The 16,319-nt window shown below is 37.9% G+C and overlaps 1 protein-coding gene across 1 annotated transcript in view; it reads left to right on the top strand.

Moving 5' to 3' along the window:
• The window catches only part of JPH1 (junctophilin 1), an 84,239-nt gene extending 80,668 nt beyond the window's left edge, over nt 1-3,571 (top strand). The window contains 1 exon segment of the mRNA XM_040587493.1: nt 949-3,571. Within this exon segment, the coding sequence (XP_040443427.1) occupies nt 949-1,029 (81 nt within the window). The 3' untranslated portion in view covers nt 1,030-3,571.
• The last annotated feature ends 12,748 nt before the right edge of the window (nt 3,572-16,319 follow it).

Genomic DNA, 16,319 nt, shown 5'->3' with positions numbered 1-16,319 from the left:
GAAGTATTGTCTGAGTGAAGAGTTTTTCTGTTTCTACTTACAGTAAATGTGCAGTCTTAAAATCTAGGTGTATACAAATCTCTGTGAAATTATGTTGTAGTAAACCAAATACATTTAGAGAACAGAAGAACTGAGCTGTTCAGGACGTTATTTCAAGTTGCTTTTTAGAAAGCATCCGTGTTTAAAGAACTATCCAAAATTCCTGAAAATAATTAAAAAGTTTGTTCTCTGGCTTCACAGAATACACTAAAATTGTGTAATGATTAAGTTTCCTAACCAAGTTTAGGTCTAGCTAAGAAAGTAAAAAGTATTTAGACTTTTCATTTCTTCAGTATATAGGTCTGTAAGATAAAGGGTCAGAATAAATAAAAAAAAAAGTTTAATTTTGCAAGTAAAATTATTTTTAAATCTGTAATAGAAGCATTTATAGGTATGTTAGTGCAACAGTAAGTAACTTTTTATTTCCTTTGATTATCAGAAAAAGGGTATTTTTTCGTAAAACACTTTGTCATGTCTGTTTTGAAGTGGGTTGGAATTAGGGAAGGAATCTGCTGTAAGGATGAAGAGCAGTGGTCCAGCTTTCCTGAAGTAGGTCAAGTTCTTTGTTTTGCTTTATCTTAAGGTGATATTGTTTTTGTGTTGATGGGTTTGTTTTCATTTGTTTATGCAGTCATATTTGTGAGATGGTTTAATCTCAGTGTAATTAAGAACAGTGTAATAATATACACTCACCTGTATTTATCTAGCTTATTTTCACACAGATAATATTTAGTTCCCCTGAATACCAAGGGTAATGGCGATGTTTCAGGAGCAGAGTCTGTATGTTTAATATTTAGGTAATCCTTCAGAGCAAAGTCAAAACCGGTAAAAATTCCAGACTCAGGACATGTTCATTGCTGTACACTGTGGAAGTTTGCATTAATTCTGATATCTTCATTTTATTTTCAGGGCCCTAACTCAGTCATGATCGCCCTCGTAATGCTGTTGAATATTGGTTTAGCCATTCTTTTTGTCCATTTTCTAACTTGATTGGAATTAGGAAAGGTAAGAAAGGTCTTCTTTTCATATAAAATCACCATATCCACCCCACCTCAAATGATAAAGATTTAATTTCTTTGCATACTTTTAATGTTCCCTACTTCAATTTTAGCTATGCCTGAATGTGATTCAACATAGTTATTTAATAATGTAACTGTTTTGACCCTTCAGTGAAGTCATGACAACTAGTGGTGTTAGCCCACAGTTCTCTGCAGTTGTGTCATCAGCCTTTTAAATGGCACCTGTCAGACACAGGGAAGGAGGCTTGGAATTAGGATGGGACGCAAGAGAGATGAAACTTGGAAAATTCAGCCAGGGCCCCAGATCAGTTTCTCTGCTGATGGCTCGTGGCTTTGGGGTCCTCTGAAAGCTGAAGCAAGCAGCCATGTTGGAAAACAAACAAAATAATCTGCTGAAGCAGCCCTGCCAGTGAAGTGAGTTGGCTTCTCCATCTGTTCCAGCAGAGTGTGACTAAACTGGAAATGTACGGAGCTGCACTTTTTGTTGATGGAAGCTAACAGCTGCCTTACTATTTTACCGTCTGATGTTTTTAGTGGGGAGATGGGAAAACGACTGCCAGAGGAATGTGGTCAGAGGATTCTGTTGCTGTGGAAGTGATTCCAGCGTTCACTCCTATCTCGTTAGAAGAAATAGTTAGCAGCATCAGTCACCAGTCTTATTCCATTACCTGCTGCTTTTAACATCTCCTGCAGTGCTCTGGGAGATTGAATTTCATTTGCCTGTGCATGATTCTGTTCATTCGTTGTTTATGAAATTTGATGTATAGCCATAACATAGTATCTAGTCCAACCTGGAGAAAGCTACCAGTTCTGCCAAGCAGCAGAAGCAAAAAATGAAATCTCTTTTTCTAATCCAGAGATAAAAATCTTAAATCATTTTTCCTAAACCTGAAGAGCCCTTTTGCTCTAAGGTTTAGTAAGAAATATACCATGACTGCAAAATTTAAAGATGTTAGTATCTTCCTAAAAGTGTTCAAATGCTTACGCCAATAGCAAGCAAAATTTTTCATAATAAAAGAATAAGAATCTTAAGTTGATATGAACGTATTCTAAGCAGGATCTGAAATATCAGAATAAGCCAAGAAAGGCAAGATACAGGTTTTGCATGTTGACTTTTTTTTTTTTTTTAATTTGGTGCTGTGGTAATTGGTGATTTGAATTATTATGTTTCAACACTGAGGTATTTTGCCAGCAGTTAAAGTTTTGTCTGAGTGCACATTGATGCCAACGACAGTTAAGCTAGCTAATGCTCATAATAAATTATTGTAATTTTAAAATACTAGCTTTGTGTTGAATACATTCAGGTAAAGCGTTTAGAAATGTTAAGTGATTGTTTATCAATTTGATGCCTTCAGTGTCTTTAAAGTCCATTTATAATTTTACCTCAGCATTAAAAAAGCCTCAACATTTTTCATTTGGAAAGTTTGTCTTAAGTAGTTCCACAGCCCTTTGTTCAAATGATGTGATCATGTTTCTTTTTATGTGCCATTATACTGGAATTACTGTACCCTATATTAATCAAAAGCATGCTTGTTTACTGAAAATATGTGGTGTGGTCATTTGGCAAGTAAATATTTTAATTTAAAGCTACAAAAAGCAAAGGGCTTGTATTATGGTTTATTTTATCTTTATTAGAAAATCTTTCATACAATATAGTTTTTGAACCTGTTTGTAAACTTTCTAAGTGTTTGCATGGTTTAATGGGCAACATTCTTACAAAGTACATTAGCTATTTTTTGATGCAGCATATTAAAGTAACGTAAGTATGGACTGAATATTGTGCAGCGAAGTAACTCCGAGCAGGGCAGTAACACCATGGTGTTTTTTACAGAAGTATGTTGAGAATCCTGTGTTTTGACCAGTGTGGATAAAGAAGAAAGCAGAAAGAGAGCAAATGAAAATAAAAATGTATATTTATTTTTTAAAAAAAGTTAAAATTGTGTTTTAAATTTAGGAAAGTAATTTCTAAATAAGAACAAAATTCTAAAAGTTATTGTGTAAGCCTTGACATAATGGACAAAATGTTCCATCCAACAGTGAAATCACCCCCTGTCTCCTTACGTGGAGAGGCAATTTTGTAACTGACGTATTTAATTCCTCTTAAATGTTTATTTAAAATACTTTATGCTCTGGAAATAATGGGTAACAAAGCTTATGAAAATGTTTATAAATTTAAGTAAGCATGTTAGTGCCATTTATAAATATGTACAATTTATAAGCTTTTTTAAAACAAAGCTCAGACAAATTGTTGGTATTTTTCTAAAATGTGCACAGCTGTATTTTACATGAAAAGCTATTTATAATTGGTTGTTATACTGTACACTACATTTTGGACAGCACAATGAAGCCTGCCAATGTACTTAATAATGTCATTTTGTCTATTTGAAGTTTCTTGCTGTCAAAGAATGAACTCTTTATCTATGAGTTTCTCTATTTATAATTCTTGACCCAAAATGTACAATGTACAGTTTTCACAACTGTATTTGCTCTAATAAAAATAAGTTGGTTATTAATGGAGTTTCAGGCTAGTTTTTTCTGTTTATGAATTACTTTGTTCACTCTCTGGAAACAATTTTTCTAAGAAATTCAATAAACGAGAAGTGAAGCAGGAAAATGGGTGAAGTCCTGCCCCTTTGAAACCATTGGAAGTTACTGTTTTCAACAAAATAATTCTGGGAAACAAGTTAAAAAAAAAAAAAAAAAAAAAAAGTCAAGTTTCCTTACATGCCTTCTTTTATCTTCTGATACAGAATGTTTGTATCTTTATAAATTTAGTGTCTTAAATTATATTTGCAGTACAGGGATAGTTCAATCACTCTTGTTTTAATCAGTGAATGACTGGTCCATCAACAGCTGTTCTTGTAAGTGAATCAACAACTTTTTTAGACTCCCCTCCTTCTCAAGGACTTCATAGGTTCAAAATTAACATGAAGTTTGTGAGCCAATATTCTACGCAGAGAAAATTCAGCATTACAACTGTGTTAAAGCCACCTCATTTGCTGAACTAATAAATCAGCTAAGAATTTTATTTTCTGTGATTCCAGTTTGGCTTATTAGCCAACTGTACCGAAATCCTAATGTTTAGTTGAAAAGGAGAGCAAATTTTCTTAGTAGTTCCTTTTTAATGGAAATATATCTTTAGGAAGTAATTGTTACTGTCTTATTCTTTAAAATAATTCTACCAACATGAAGCTTAACTTTAAGAATTCCTATTTTCTGTGCAATAACCCACTCCCTAAAGAAAAATTTTGGCTCTTTGAGTAGAGAAAAATACATTCTCAAGAAAAATAAATAGCTGTAATGCAAGAAAATTTTAAAGTCAGTTTCACTGAGACAGCTCTTCTCTGTCATTTTGTGATCAACATTGTATAACATGTTCAATAATAAAAGTAAAGTTGACATTAAATATTTTTTAAGTCCGATGAATGTGATAATAGTCTCAGGCATATATAAATCGTAACAGCAACAAGCAAAGGATCTGCCCAGAAATGGAAGGGAAAATGTTCTTAATCAGCTGAGAAATATGACAGCTTTCCCTGCCCATGAGGGTTTGTAATCTTAAAAAAATCAACGTGTGCATAGAAATACAACAATTTTTCTATGGTGTCTGAAAGCAGAGGGACATTCTTCCTCTGAGATGTTTTTACCGGTGGTTTATATCTGTTGTAAACTTGCTAATGGGGTTACATGGGAATGCATCTGCTATGCCTAAGGGGAAGAAAAAAACTATAGACAGACAGTGCAACTTAGTGCTCCAAGATTTGCTCTACTGTAGCATGGAAAACTTTACCCCACTTCAATGCAAGGAAATTTTTCCCAGGCAAAGTAGCTTCTCCTGGCACAGTTGTGTGATTTCCCACAGAAGCTGTGAGCTCTCATCTTTGAATTTGAGATCTGGTTTCTTGGGCAACTCCATTTACCTGATTAAACAATATATATAGTAGACGCAGAAGAACAGCGAGTAATGTTGCAGTGCCAAAGGCTGATGAAAACAAATCATCTTTCATCATTGCTTTTTAGCATAACCAGTCCTTTCTTCACTTAGTATGTATAGTCCTTACGTTTCCTTCCATCAGAAAAGCAATAAGGAATGCAGAGTTTTTATTTACTTTCTGAAAGGAGGGATTCGCTTTCAAAGCAGAAATTTTGTCACATATGACTACAACTTGCCTTTCAAATACAGATGTTAAAAAAATCATTAATACAACTGCTGACTTTAGAAGGAGTAATTGCCTCTTTATGAGTGATTAAAAGTTGTGAAGTAGTTATTTACATAACTTTTAATGATGTCATTACATATCTATTAAAAGCTCTGTTCAGGTACAATATTAAAAGATTCTGACAATAATGGGGATGCAATGATAAAAGTCTGCAGAAATTCACTACATATTGAGCTACAGTAACATTCCTAGTTAGTTGTTATTAATGAAACATGGTTGTGAGTTATATCTAAATGGTTTTACTCATAGTTCGTTTGAACCAGTTAGTCAGGGCAGACAGTTCTACATACCATTCTCCTATGGAAATGTGATTCAGTAAACAAAGCAAATGAAGAGAAGGGAAATTAAATAAGCCTTTCAAATGAAGTAGTCCTCTCATTCTCGCGTTTAATATTCACAGCAACAGGAAAAAATAGAAATTATGTTAAGTCTGAGCAAGAAGCTGTGTATACCAACATGCTGTAGCTGAGGCATCTACAGTATCCATCTCTTTTTTTTTTTTTTTTTTTTTTTTCCCTACTGGATGCAGAAACTGCAAAATAAGAGACATTACACCTCCTACCAATGTAGGAGGTAAATATAATTTCTATACATAACATCTTTAAGAAAAAATGTCTATAACATTACTGGTATTTAGACTAGGTGGAAAAAATTAAAACTACATCTATCTGAAGTTTATGTTGTGACCATCACTGTAACAGCTGAACAAATCCCTCACCCCCATAAAACCAACAGCAAAAATGAAGCTGGTAACAGAATTTGTGAATCTCTCACGTTTCTTCCTTTTGTTTGTTAGACACTAAAAAAAAAAAAAAAGGCAGGGAACTGACAGCTTTTCTTAACCTGATAATCTACATTTCATCATGTAGATATGTGTTTGTTTCAGCTAAAATTTTTCACAATCACTTTGGACTGCTTACCTAGGAGAGTTTAGGTGCATACTGGGGGAATATTGAGTGCCATTTCTCCAAGAAGGAAGGTTTTTATTTTTTTCAATGATGGAAAAGAACAGGATTTTCCTTATCATCACCCTTGAAAAGGTTTTGGTTTTATTTTTTCAGTGCTTCCACAATTTTATAGATTATCTTTTATCCTTCACTGCCTGTCGCGACGGAGGGAAGACACAGTCACTCAATATGAGTGATCAGCAGACTTTGTTTATTGTCCCTTACAGTCACCTTTTATGCCTTGTTATAATTAGCTCATACATATTACAAAAGTTAAGCTCATTATTGGTTAGTTGCCTAAATACCAAGCCCGCCCGTAGTTTCTCTTCTGTAGTTTTCTGTTCCCACCTGCAACATTCTTTTCCCACCAAAATCTTCCTGTTATTGTGTAACAAAAACAGCCAAAGACAGTGTATTTTGCTTTACTTCAGATAAGCTGAGAGTGATGTGCATTTTTGTCCAGCCAGCTGGACTATGTCTATGTGACCCTTTTCAGCTAGCCAGTTATCCACAACTGCCCATCCCACCACACACACACACCCAACTCTTCTAAGCAAATTCAACTTGCTCTCCTTTTCCCCACACATAGCCATTTGCCCCCACACTTCAGCTACTTACTCCAGTAACTCACACTTTATCAATTGGGCACGCTTGTTTAAGCAGCAGCTACTTTAGCTCTCTATAGCTATGGAACTCATCTCTCTTGCAGTTTGTCCTACACTGAATTGCATGACTCATCACAATTTTCATTTTGTCCATTTTTTTGCATACTATTGATGCTGGTTTATGCAACTGTATTCTAGTATCAAATCTATACTCACCGTCTTCACTGTAAGGACAGTGATTTAAACACAGTATGTGAAGAGAAGAAAATTACTGAAAACACTATACACAGAGATTTCTAATGGCTCTTAGTAATTCATAGAAACCAATGTAATGCTGTCACCATTGAGAAAAAAATATGGTATCAACTGGGTTATGAACTCCACTACAGATATCCCCAGTAAGACTGTGAAAAAGACTGGCCATACACGTGAAACTAATTCTCAACTCAGAAGACCAAGGAGTCCTACTGAGGGTTGTGATTTACTGGGACAGTGTGGTATGATGATTTCTGGACTTGATATACAAACATGTGGATTGTTAGACAGAATAAAATATATTGGCTGTTGAAGATGTCGTTTTGCTCACTTGCCTGAGCTTTCATGTCTTCCTCCATGTCTTACAGTGATTAATCAGATGGCTCTGTGGAAATTGGGGCACATACATTTAGACAAGGACTACGTTTTAATTTCACAACTGCTTTCAGTGTTAATTAACTAAAGAGCAATAAATGACAGAGAGGTGAAGTATAGGCTTTAAGCCGTAGGTTTTGAGCTCTGGGGGGTTTTATGCTGATTTATCCAAATTGGAAGAAAACAGAGTATAGTCAAAGAGTAGAATTCCAGCTATCATTCATTGTAATAATGTGTATGTCGTATGTTCTATGACAGTGCCTGAATTCCTTTGGGATCAATACATGAATGTGAGAAAGGAGATGGCTCTTTCTCAAGTTTCCAAATTGTTGTTCACTGAATAGCAGCTTGGCAGAGACACTTTATGAGACCACAAAAGACAGATCTTGACCAACAGGTTTGAGAATGACTGCCTATATTTAAAGTTCTTAAGCTATACTTAATGAGCTAAGTTTAAAAATTTTCCAGCTCCTGAACACCTCACAGTTACTATTCAAAGACATTTGCGGGAGGGGAGGGGGAGAAGCAGGAGGAAATCAGATACTAAGCTGAAAACTGCAGGCTATGAAAATGTTGAATCTGGCCTACAAATATGCAAAAGGTTGACAGCATTTGGATCTGGATTTCAGATCAGCCATAGGAGCTACAGGCTTTAATTTGGGGATTTCAGTCAGAATCCAAATCTGGGTCTGATTCCAAAGGCACACAACTGGAATGCTTGGACTGGGAGTGCTTTCAAGGAAGGGGCAGGGGGGAAGTTAGTTAAAATCAGGCTGCAGTAACTCTGGCTTAATTAAACCATTACGTTCTGTACGTCTGGAACAGTGTCATTAACTGTATTTAACATTGCAATTTTACTATATTCAGGACATGTTCCACAGAATACCTCTGAATGTATCATAATTTAAGATAATAGTGCTTAATTACTTACCCATTTTTAGCTGCAAAGTACTTTTATCATGTATTACCACCCAGTTTTCAAAAATATTGTAAAACCATCTTCCATTTTAATTATAACAGTGCTAGATTTTGTTTAGGCCACTGATGAGAAAGTCATGAAAGGATGGGATCGGCTACCATGGAAACGATGAAGGCAGAAGAGCACCAGCAGCATTTCACAGGGGCTGGGACTAAAAAAGACATTTTGCAAAGAGGAGGTAATTGAAAGACATTTACATCACAGCGGATGGCTTCCATGCATTCCTGCCATACCAAGGCAACACATTCCTGGCATAGATTGCAACAAGCCTCCACAGGCACCCATGATACATACAGCAGAACACACATTGTCAGAAGGATTGGAAACAGGTATTTAGGAACAGGGCGGGATAGACATGTTGAAATCGAAAACAGAAGAGAGTAGAAAGTATGTGGAAAGGTAAGAAAGTGAGTGGAAAGGAGAAACCATGGGGGACCTATATATGTTAGAGAGAAAAGGGCTGTTTATGGAGAGGAAAATTATGAAGAAAATGGATGATATCAGACACAGAAGAAAGTGAAATTTGTTAGACAGGAATATGAAGAAGGTAGAAGACTGAGAAGTAACCATCCTAAGTTTGTTGGACAGGAATATGAAGAAGGTAGAAGACTGAGAAGTAGCCATCCTAAGTACACCAACAGCTACTCTAGAAAGCGGCTTTCCGGGCCCACGGGGATTAAGACAAAAACAGATGGACTTAAATTGCATGAAAATTGAGATCCATAGGCATAAAGAAAATTATTTAATTGTAAGAATAATATCTTTGGATTAGATTACTACAGAAATGGTAGGATTTCATATTTTTACTCTGGACAGTATTACAGATGGAAAGATTGCTGGGTGTTCCTTAGTGCGTATTTTCTGTGATTCTATGCTAATTGATTCCATAAAGGAACCTGGGCATTAGACAGAGGTGTGATGGGAAGGAGCTGGGGGACTGGGAATGAGCCCTTCTTTACAGGAACACATATATTGCATGGGGAATAGAAAGTTAAAGGAGAGTGTACTGCAGAATTAAGGTAGGAGGATGTTAGGAGAAGACAGATGGTAGGAAGAAGAAAACGTGAGCAGCAGGGAGTCAAGAAAAATGTGAGGATTTTAGCAGAAGGCACACATGAGTGGAAGGGATAATTGGCCAAAACCCACAAATGCTAAACTGAGGAAGATGTGTAAGTGCAGGAGGGAGTACAAGCAAGAAGTGGGCTGGGAAGCCTCAGGCAGTCCTGCAGGAACACCGCGCTGAAGCGCAGCAAAGATAGCTTAGGAGCCCAAAGAAGACCCAAGAAGCAACAACAAGGCAGCAACAGGTCTTCAACAGCAGCACAGGTGTCCCATCTCCTTCAGCTGAAGATACTCAATGGACTTTCACACGATGTTTATATTGTGGCAATAATTGAAGCTATCAGGAGGCATCCTTTTATTAAATGTTCAGGAAAACATCTGTGTCCAAAACCTGCAGAAAACAACAGCTTGCTGTTGCAGCAGGCTGGCCTGAATTCCACTGAAAGAAGTCAATAATGCAGACATGGTAGAAGTACATTTTATTGACTGTGTAAAATTGCTCTAAGAAAAATACTTTATATGATAGGATTTTCCTGCTAGTAATAAAGATGTGATAAAACAAGAAAAAAATTGAACCACTGTATAATCATACAAGCTCCTTATTTGAAAGAATATTAATGCAAATTTGCAGGTTTACTCCTCTGTGAGCATCTTCTAAGACTGGGACCTGTCTAAGACTAAAGATCAACGAAAACTGTTGGTATTTACACCGATTTGCTGCTGTACCAGATGTTGCATATGCTCTATAGACTGTATTGTTGTGAGTCACGCAAGAAATTACATAACAGTTGGAATTACATTCAGTCATCTGCTTGCTACAGAAATATTGCTAGCAGATTCTTCACTCTCTTTTGTCTCCACAGTCTTTATCACCCTTGTTAACTGTTATTTTCATGCAACTTCCTCAGGGGGAGATGACTTAACCAGAGAGTAAGCTGTAGTGCTCCATTGACACCAGCGGCCATATGCGCTGGTAATCCGGTACTGCCATCCCCTCATCCTTGACAAAGCTGTCTACTGCACAGGGGTTTAATTACATCCAGACTATTACTCCGTACTACATACTAGTGCAAACGTTAACATGAACAGAGTGAATGGCTACAGAACCTGATCGGTAAAAAGCATGATCATAAATACAGCCCTCCTTCCAAGCAAATGTCAGTTCTCCAAAGCATCAGCACTCCCTCTCTGACCATGCATCTTTCAACCTGTCTCCTGTCTGACCATGCAGAGAGGAAAGATGAGCTTTTCCCTAAAGGTGAACAAATACAGGATCGAGGACAGCTTTTAGCCAGCAACTCCTTCCAGATTTCACTCAATCTGGATTTACCTGAGTGCTAATTAGTTTCTGCCAGGTCCCCAAAAGGCTATGTAGGCACACACACACCTTTGAGGATTTAGGGCTTCAGCCAAGACCCACTTCTTCATGGAAGGTGAAAAGGGAGGTGGTGTGGTTTGGTGGCTTTTTTTACACACACACACACACACACACACACACACATGCAAAATGTTATCCAGTGTCCTTTCTTCTCAGACAGCAAGAAACAGCAGTTTTACTGTTTCCTGCCCGTAACTGGCCATTTCTCTCAGTCAAGCAGCCTGAAGGCACCAAAGACATTTCAGAGTCTCAGTGTGGACATGTGAGCTTCATCCTTTACCCAGGAGACTGAGCACTTCCATAGTCCACTGCTGCCAGGTATGTAAAAATACTGGATGCATAGAGCTTATAGCTAGCTGTAAGTCTATTTATTATTAATGCTTCTGGCCACTTTTACAAACTTTTTTTTTTTTTCTTTTAAGCATCAGAGGTTTTTTTAGTAATTGTTTAATTTGGAAGTCTGTAGTGATTGACACAAAAAATACAAAGTGTGGCTTCAGCTGCCAGAGATACAGACTGCTAAGTGTTCGGATATGTAAGATGCTATCTTACAAACAAAAAAAAAAAAGGGAGAACATTTTCCATTCACCTTATGACTACTAGCTAATTGGCTGACATTTCAAGACCTTGCATTCACCTGTCTCACATTCTTTACACTAAAACGAGAGCTATTCAAAACACTGAAGAACAAGTATTTTCAGTCATAGGAAGAAACATAATTTGAATTTGTTTTGGATGGAAATGACAAGTGGTTTTAGGCTATATTTATGAGTCAGAGAACCTCAAGGACTATTGGTATACAGTCGTATTATGTCCAGTGAAGCCAAACCTGCATCTCGAAGGCTGGCTGGACAGGCTGCTGAGGACATCCTCTGTGCAGTGACAAGGTTTCTTTCAGTTCACTATTCGGATGATGCTACAGCTGCCAGCCAACTGTAAGTACAAGTTATAAGGTAAAGGACTTGTGATGTGACCTACAGCTGGAAAGCAGGAGGTGGTGAAGCAGTGCCCCAGGCTCAGTCACTGGCAGGCAGAGGCCTCCTGACACCTCCGTTCCCCCCACCAAGGCTGGGTCTGGAGCACCGATTCCTGGCGGGGGCGGTGGTGAATAATGGCACATACAGCAGCTCTGGGCACGTGCCCGACTCCCACAGCTGTGCTGGCCCCTGAAAGCTAGGTGCTTACGGCATGCCACAAACATTTTGCTTATTACAGCAGAAACCAGTTGTTGCATCTAGGCACCTGTGGAGCATTTTCAGTATTCCAAATATGCATCTATGGAAGCTCTGTTGAAATACCATGAAATACTGATGTCAGAGTAAAATAAACAGAAAGAGTAGCAGAAAAAGTTGCCGTCTGCAAGACAAAACCAGAAACAAGAGGCGCTTCCATCCTTACAGTTTGTGCACGTGACTCGGGAACAAGGCCAGCAGCCAAAAGCCTCTCGATTGCACCTATCGAGTGTCCCTGTGTTGGGAGGGAATGTCCTGAGGAGCTGGCTGGCCACTGACATTTGGAAAATGAATGAATTGTGCTTGCCAGGTGCTTGAGAACAACATTTGGCATGAAATAGCTGGCATGACATGAGCTTGCAGGCTGTGTTATTATTTCCTATTCTTCTAGACCTTCTTATTGTATCAGGGGACTAAACACAAGCCTGTTCCAGAACACAGCAAATAGTCCAAGGGGGATAGTTACAGATGTATTAACGGTGCATTAATTTTGATTAACATATTTAACTAGAGTAGAATTGCCTATGGGGTATTATCTCGAATAACAGTAGTGGACACCTGAAATGCATCTGGAGTACATCTGTGGAGACACTGGGAAAAGCTGAGAAAAGGTAAGAAAATGTGAAAAGTGGCATTCTGTTGTCTATAGTGGCTGTATGATTGCACCCTCCTGCATTTCTCTTACTGCCCAGTGCCTAACAAAGTGCATTAATCACTTTTCTTAACAGGAATCCTTGAACCTGTTTGATATAACTCTGTTACTTCCAGAATTTATGAAACAGATGAATGAATTTTGCAAACCTGAGCTACCACTGCTGTTTAGAGACCTGCTTTAACTAGGAACGGGATAAGGCCTTCTCCCCTCCACCCTTAACAGTTCCTTTTTGGTTTTTTACAGTGCCACTCCAGTATTTCTAACCTTAATACTCACCATGGCAGAAGTAATCGAAGTCAAGCATAAAATCAGATCTAATACAGAAGTCTGGCACACATCACTCCAGAACGACCTTTCAATCTTTAGCAATCTGCATCCCTTAAAGAAGACACTGGGTCTTTCCTGAAGAAGAGGCTTTGTTCCTGGAAGCCACAGGTGCAGTTTGTGGCACATCTACGTCAGAGAGCCCTTTTTTACCTACCTTTGTTGCATTACTCAAATCATATAAGATAGAAAGTTAATACTCTAATTCAGTGGTAATGGTGGTCAACCAATACCTATTATAAACTGTAGAAAACGCAATTGCAGTAAAAACGACTACTCTATAGCTGGATAGGAGCTCTTGCAAGCTAATTTGCTTTCTACACAGAAAAATTACTTGGTTTTGAAAGAATGTTGACTAGTGACTTGGGATGAATGACAAGAGTAAAAAAGCCAGACCAGAAACGGAAGCGACCTATTTCCTCCTTATTGTTAAGGTCTACCTGTCTCACCAGAGTTTCATGAGTTTTTCCATATTCTTCAGAGAATCACACAATTTGGCCTTTTGGTCTTTAACATAAAGGTCAATCAACAATGCAAAATGTAACATTTTATTACTGAATATGCAAGAGGTTCCACTCTACACTGATTTTCCTTTTAACTACTAAGAGACAAATGTCATTCAGGACATGGGTGCAAAATGTGCTGTGCTGACACAGCTCCAAAGAGAAGCAGCAGTTGATAGTAAACATTCGCACCATTCAACCTGGGAGACTTCAAAGGGCTAAATTTTGATCCTGCCTATTAGTGCTTTGAAAGTTACAAATGGTAGTCTTAACCTTAGCCTTTCCTTCATCTCCCTCTGGCTCACCAATAAATCTCTGATATTTACTGAAATGTACAGCTTGTTTAAGGACACGTCTTGTTTAAGACGTTGTTTCTCCTTGACTTCACAGACACTATTCTTGTCAGTATCATATGACTTCAAAATGAATACCCATCCACTTGAAAAGTTCATGTAGACCAACACATTAATTGACTTACTTTCTCCCACGGACAAATTTACAGTTTTCACCAGAAAGAATAGGAAATTGATGCTTTTGTACCCAGGTGAACAAAATCAGAGTACGATGAGAACGTAAATAATTACTTGGAATCTAACAAAAAGATAGGTGATCATTTATTACATTAATTCAATTCCATTAAAGATGTAATTAACATCTACTTATTCATAGCATTACCATAACAAATGAATAAGCAAGCATTCATCCAAATGCAGGAATACTCTCTTTTGGGGAGGAAGGGGCGTATATGGGACATTTTCAGCTTGTTTGCTTAAATTAGATCTCAATCAAGATTAAACAATGAAATTAAATTAAATCTCTCAAATTTTGCTATTTCACTACCTTTGGAAAATTAATCCTTAATAAATTTGCTCCTAAGTATTCAGCAGAATTCAAGTAGGGCTTTGCAGAATCCACAACTCTGGGCAGATGTCATGTTAAATGTTAGGATGCTCATCCTTGAAGTAGAAACTAAAACCTTTCTGCTAACAAATTTGGGATAGCATTTGCAAAGGGACCTATATTTCACTGAAATGAGAGGGATGTGAGCTTTTGCGTGTTTGTGTCCTTTAAAAATATGTAATACCGATGAGATTTCAGTTCTTGAGTAGGCACTTTGTAGATTTTACACCTTTTCATAGTAACAGGATAGGTGCCAATGTCAGTGTAGTCACACACAAAACTTCAAAGCAGTATCCTGATTTTCTAACACTACACTGGCTACTGCTTCTGCCTGGGATCCTTTATCATCCTGCATTATAACAAAGCACCTATGGAAATGGTCCTACCCAATGGCACCCCATGTACCACTTCCACTCAAAACTTGCAACATACCTTTTAAAGAAAGAGCAATCCGACAAAATGGGTGTGTTCACCAATTAAACCTTATATGAAATAGCTACAAAAGCAAGCAGGGAATGTTATTGCAGGGCCCCGTACCAGAGGTAGCAAACAAAACCCTGAAGCAAGAAAGTAAAAATTTCTTCCTAATCTTGTAATCAGTTATTTATGTTTAATGGCAGGAGAGTTATGATCCCTCTTACCAGCTGAGTAAGCCTGTGAATATTCTCACTGATCACAACCTTGCTGTAGCGGGAGTTTGGGTGACCCCAAGTCCCATGTGTCCCCTACCTACCTATCTGTGTGCCAGAGAGCTCAGGCTAATCCTCCCAGCAAGAGTCAGTCCTCTTTCCCCACAGCCCATGATGCGGTGAGCACTCCAGCCATTTGCCCATCCAAATCTAATGACTGGCTTCACACACCTACTCAAAGGAGTGGAGTTGCCTAATGTCTCAGAATTTATGTGTCAGAAATGACACTGATTCACGAGCAGAATATAAAGTCAATAGATCTCAGTCCTCAAATCACTGTCTTGCAATGGCCACTTCCCCTTCACCTGCACAACACTACCAATGGAGAAAAATGCTCAAGAGTAGCAACTAATCAAAGAAACTAGGATAACAAACCCAAATATCAAACCAGAATATAGCTACAGGTATGCTTATGAGGTTTAAATGCATTGATGGATGTGGGTCTAATTTATAAGCCATCGTATAGACTTTGATGCTCTCTAACAGCTAATTGTGTTTAAAACTATCAGTACCTTAGGCGTCAGATGTGTCTGCTTGCTTTTCTATTAAGTGAAAGAGTAGAGGAATAATTGACTTTAAATAACTGTGTACATTTCTGTCGTACTCTTTGGCTTGTTGTGTGTGTCGAATTGTCTTATTGCTTAAGTTTGATATTCATATGATGTTGCATACCTCCAAGTCTTCCCATCCATCCTCAGCTCCCTTGCTTGTACAGTATCCCTTTTTTTCCTTCTTATTATCACTGCTGATCGGGTTGTATTAAACGCCGGTATGTTCAAGACTATTCTCTATCCCTTTGCTGTTGTGATACAGCATTCTCATTTGTGACCTGAGTTACATTTCCCAGGGATCTGACTTATTCTAATGTCACACTCTGCACTAGCTTTCCTTTCTCAGCAGAAACACGCCCTTCACACATGCTGCTCACTACACAGCTTGCCTAGCTCCCTGTGCCTCCAAAGCCTCCTCCAGTTACATCACGTTAAATGCATCCTCTGACTCCTGTCTTTCCCCTGCTTAGCTGTGAATTGACATAATTCTGTGCCAATTAAACCATTTTAGGTCAATTAAACCATTCTGAGCCACAGGATATCACGTGTCACAGATATCTTCAAACCTCTGCAGGACCAGAGTCCA

This window comes from Falco naumanni, chromosome 3 (genome assembly GCF_017639655.2).
Source record: "Falco naumanni isolate bFalNau1 chromosome 3, bFalNau1.pat, whole genome shotgun sequence".
NCBI lineage: Eukaryota > Metazoa > Chordata > Aves > Falconiformes > Falconidae > Falco > Falco naumanni.
This window is presented reverse-complemented; position numbering and strand designations above follow the sequence as displayed.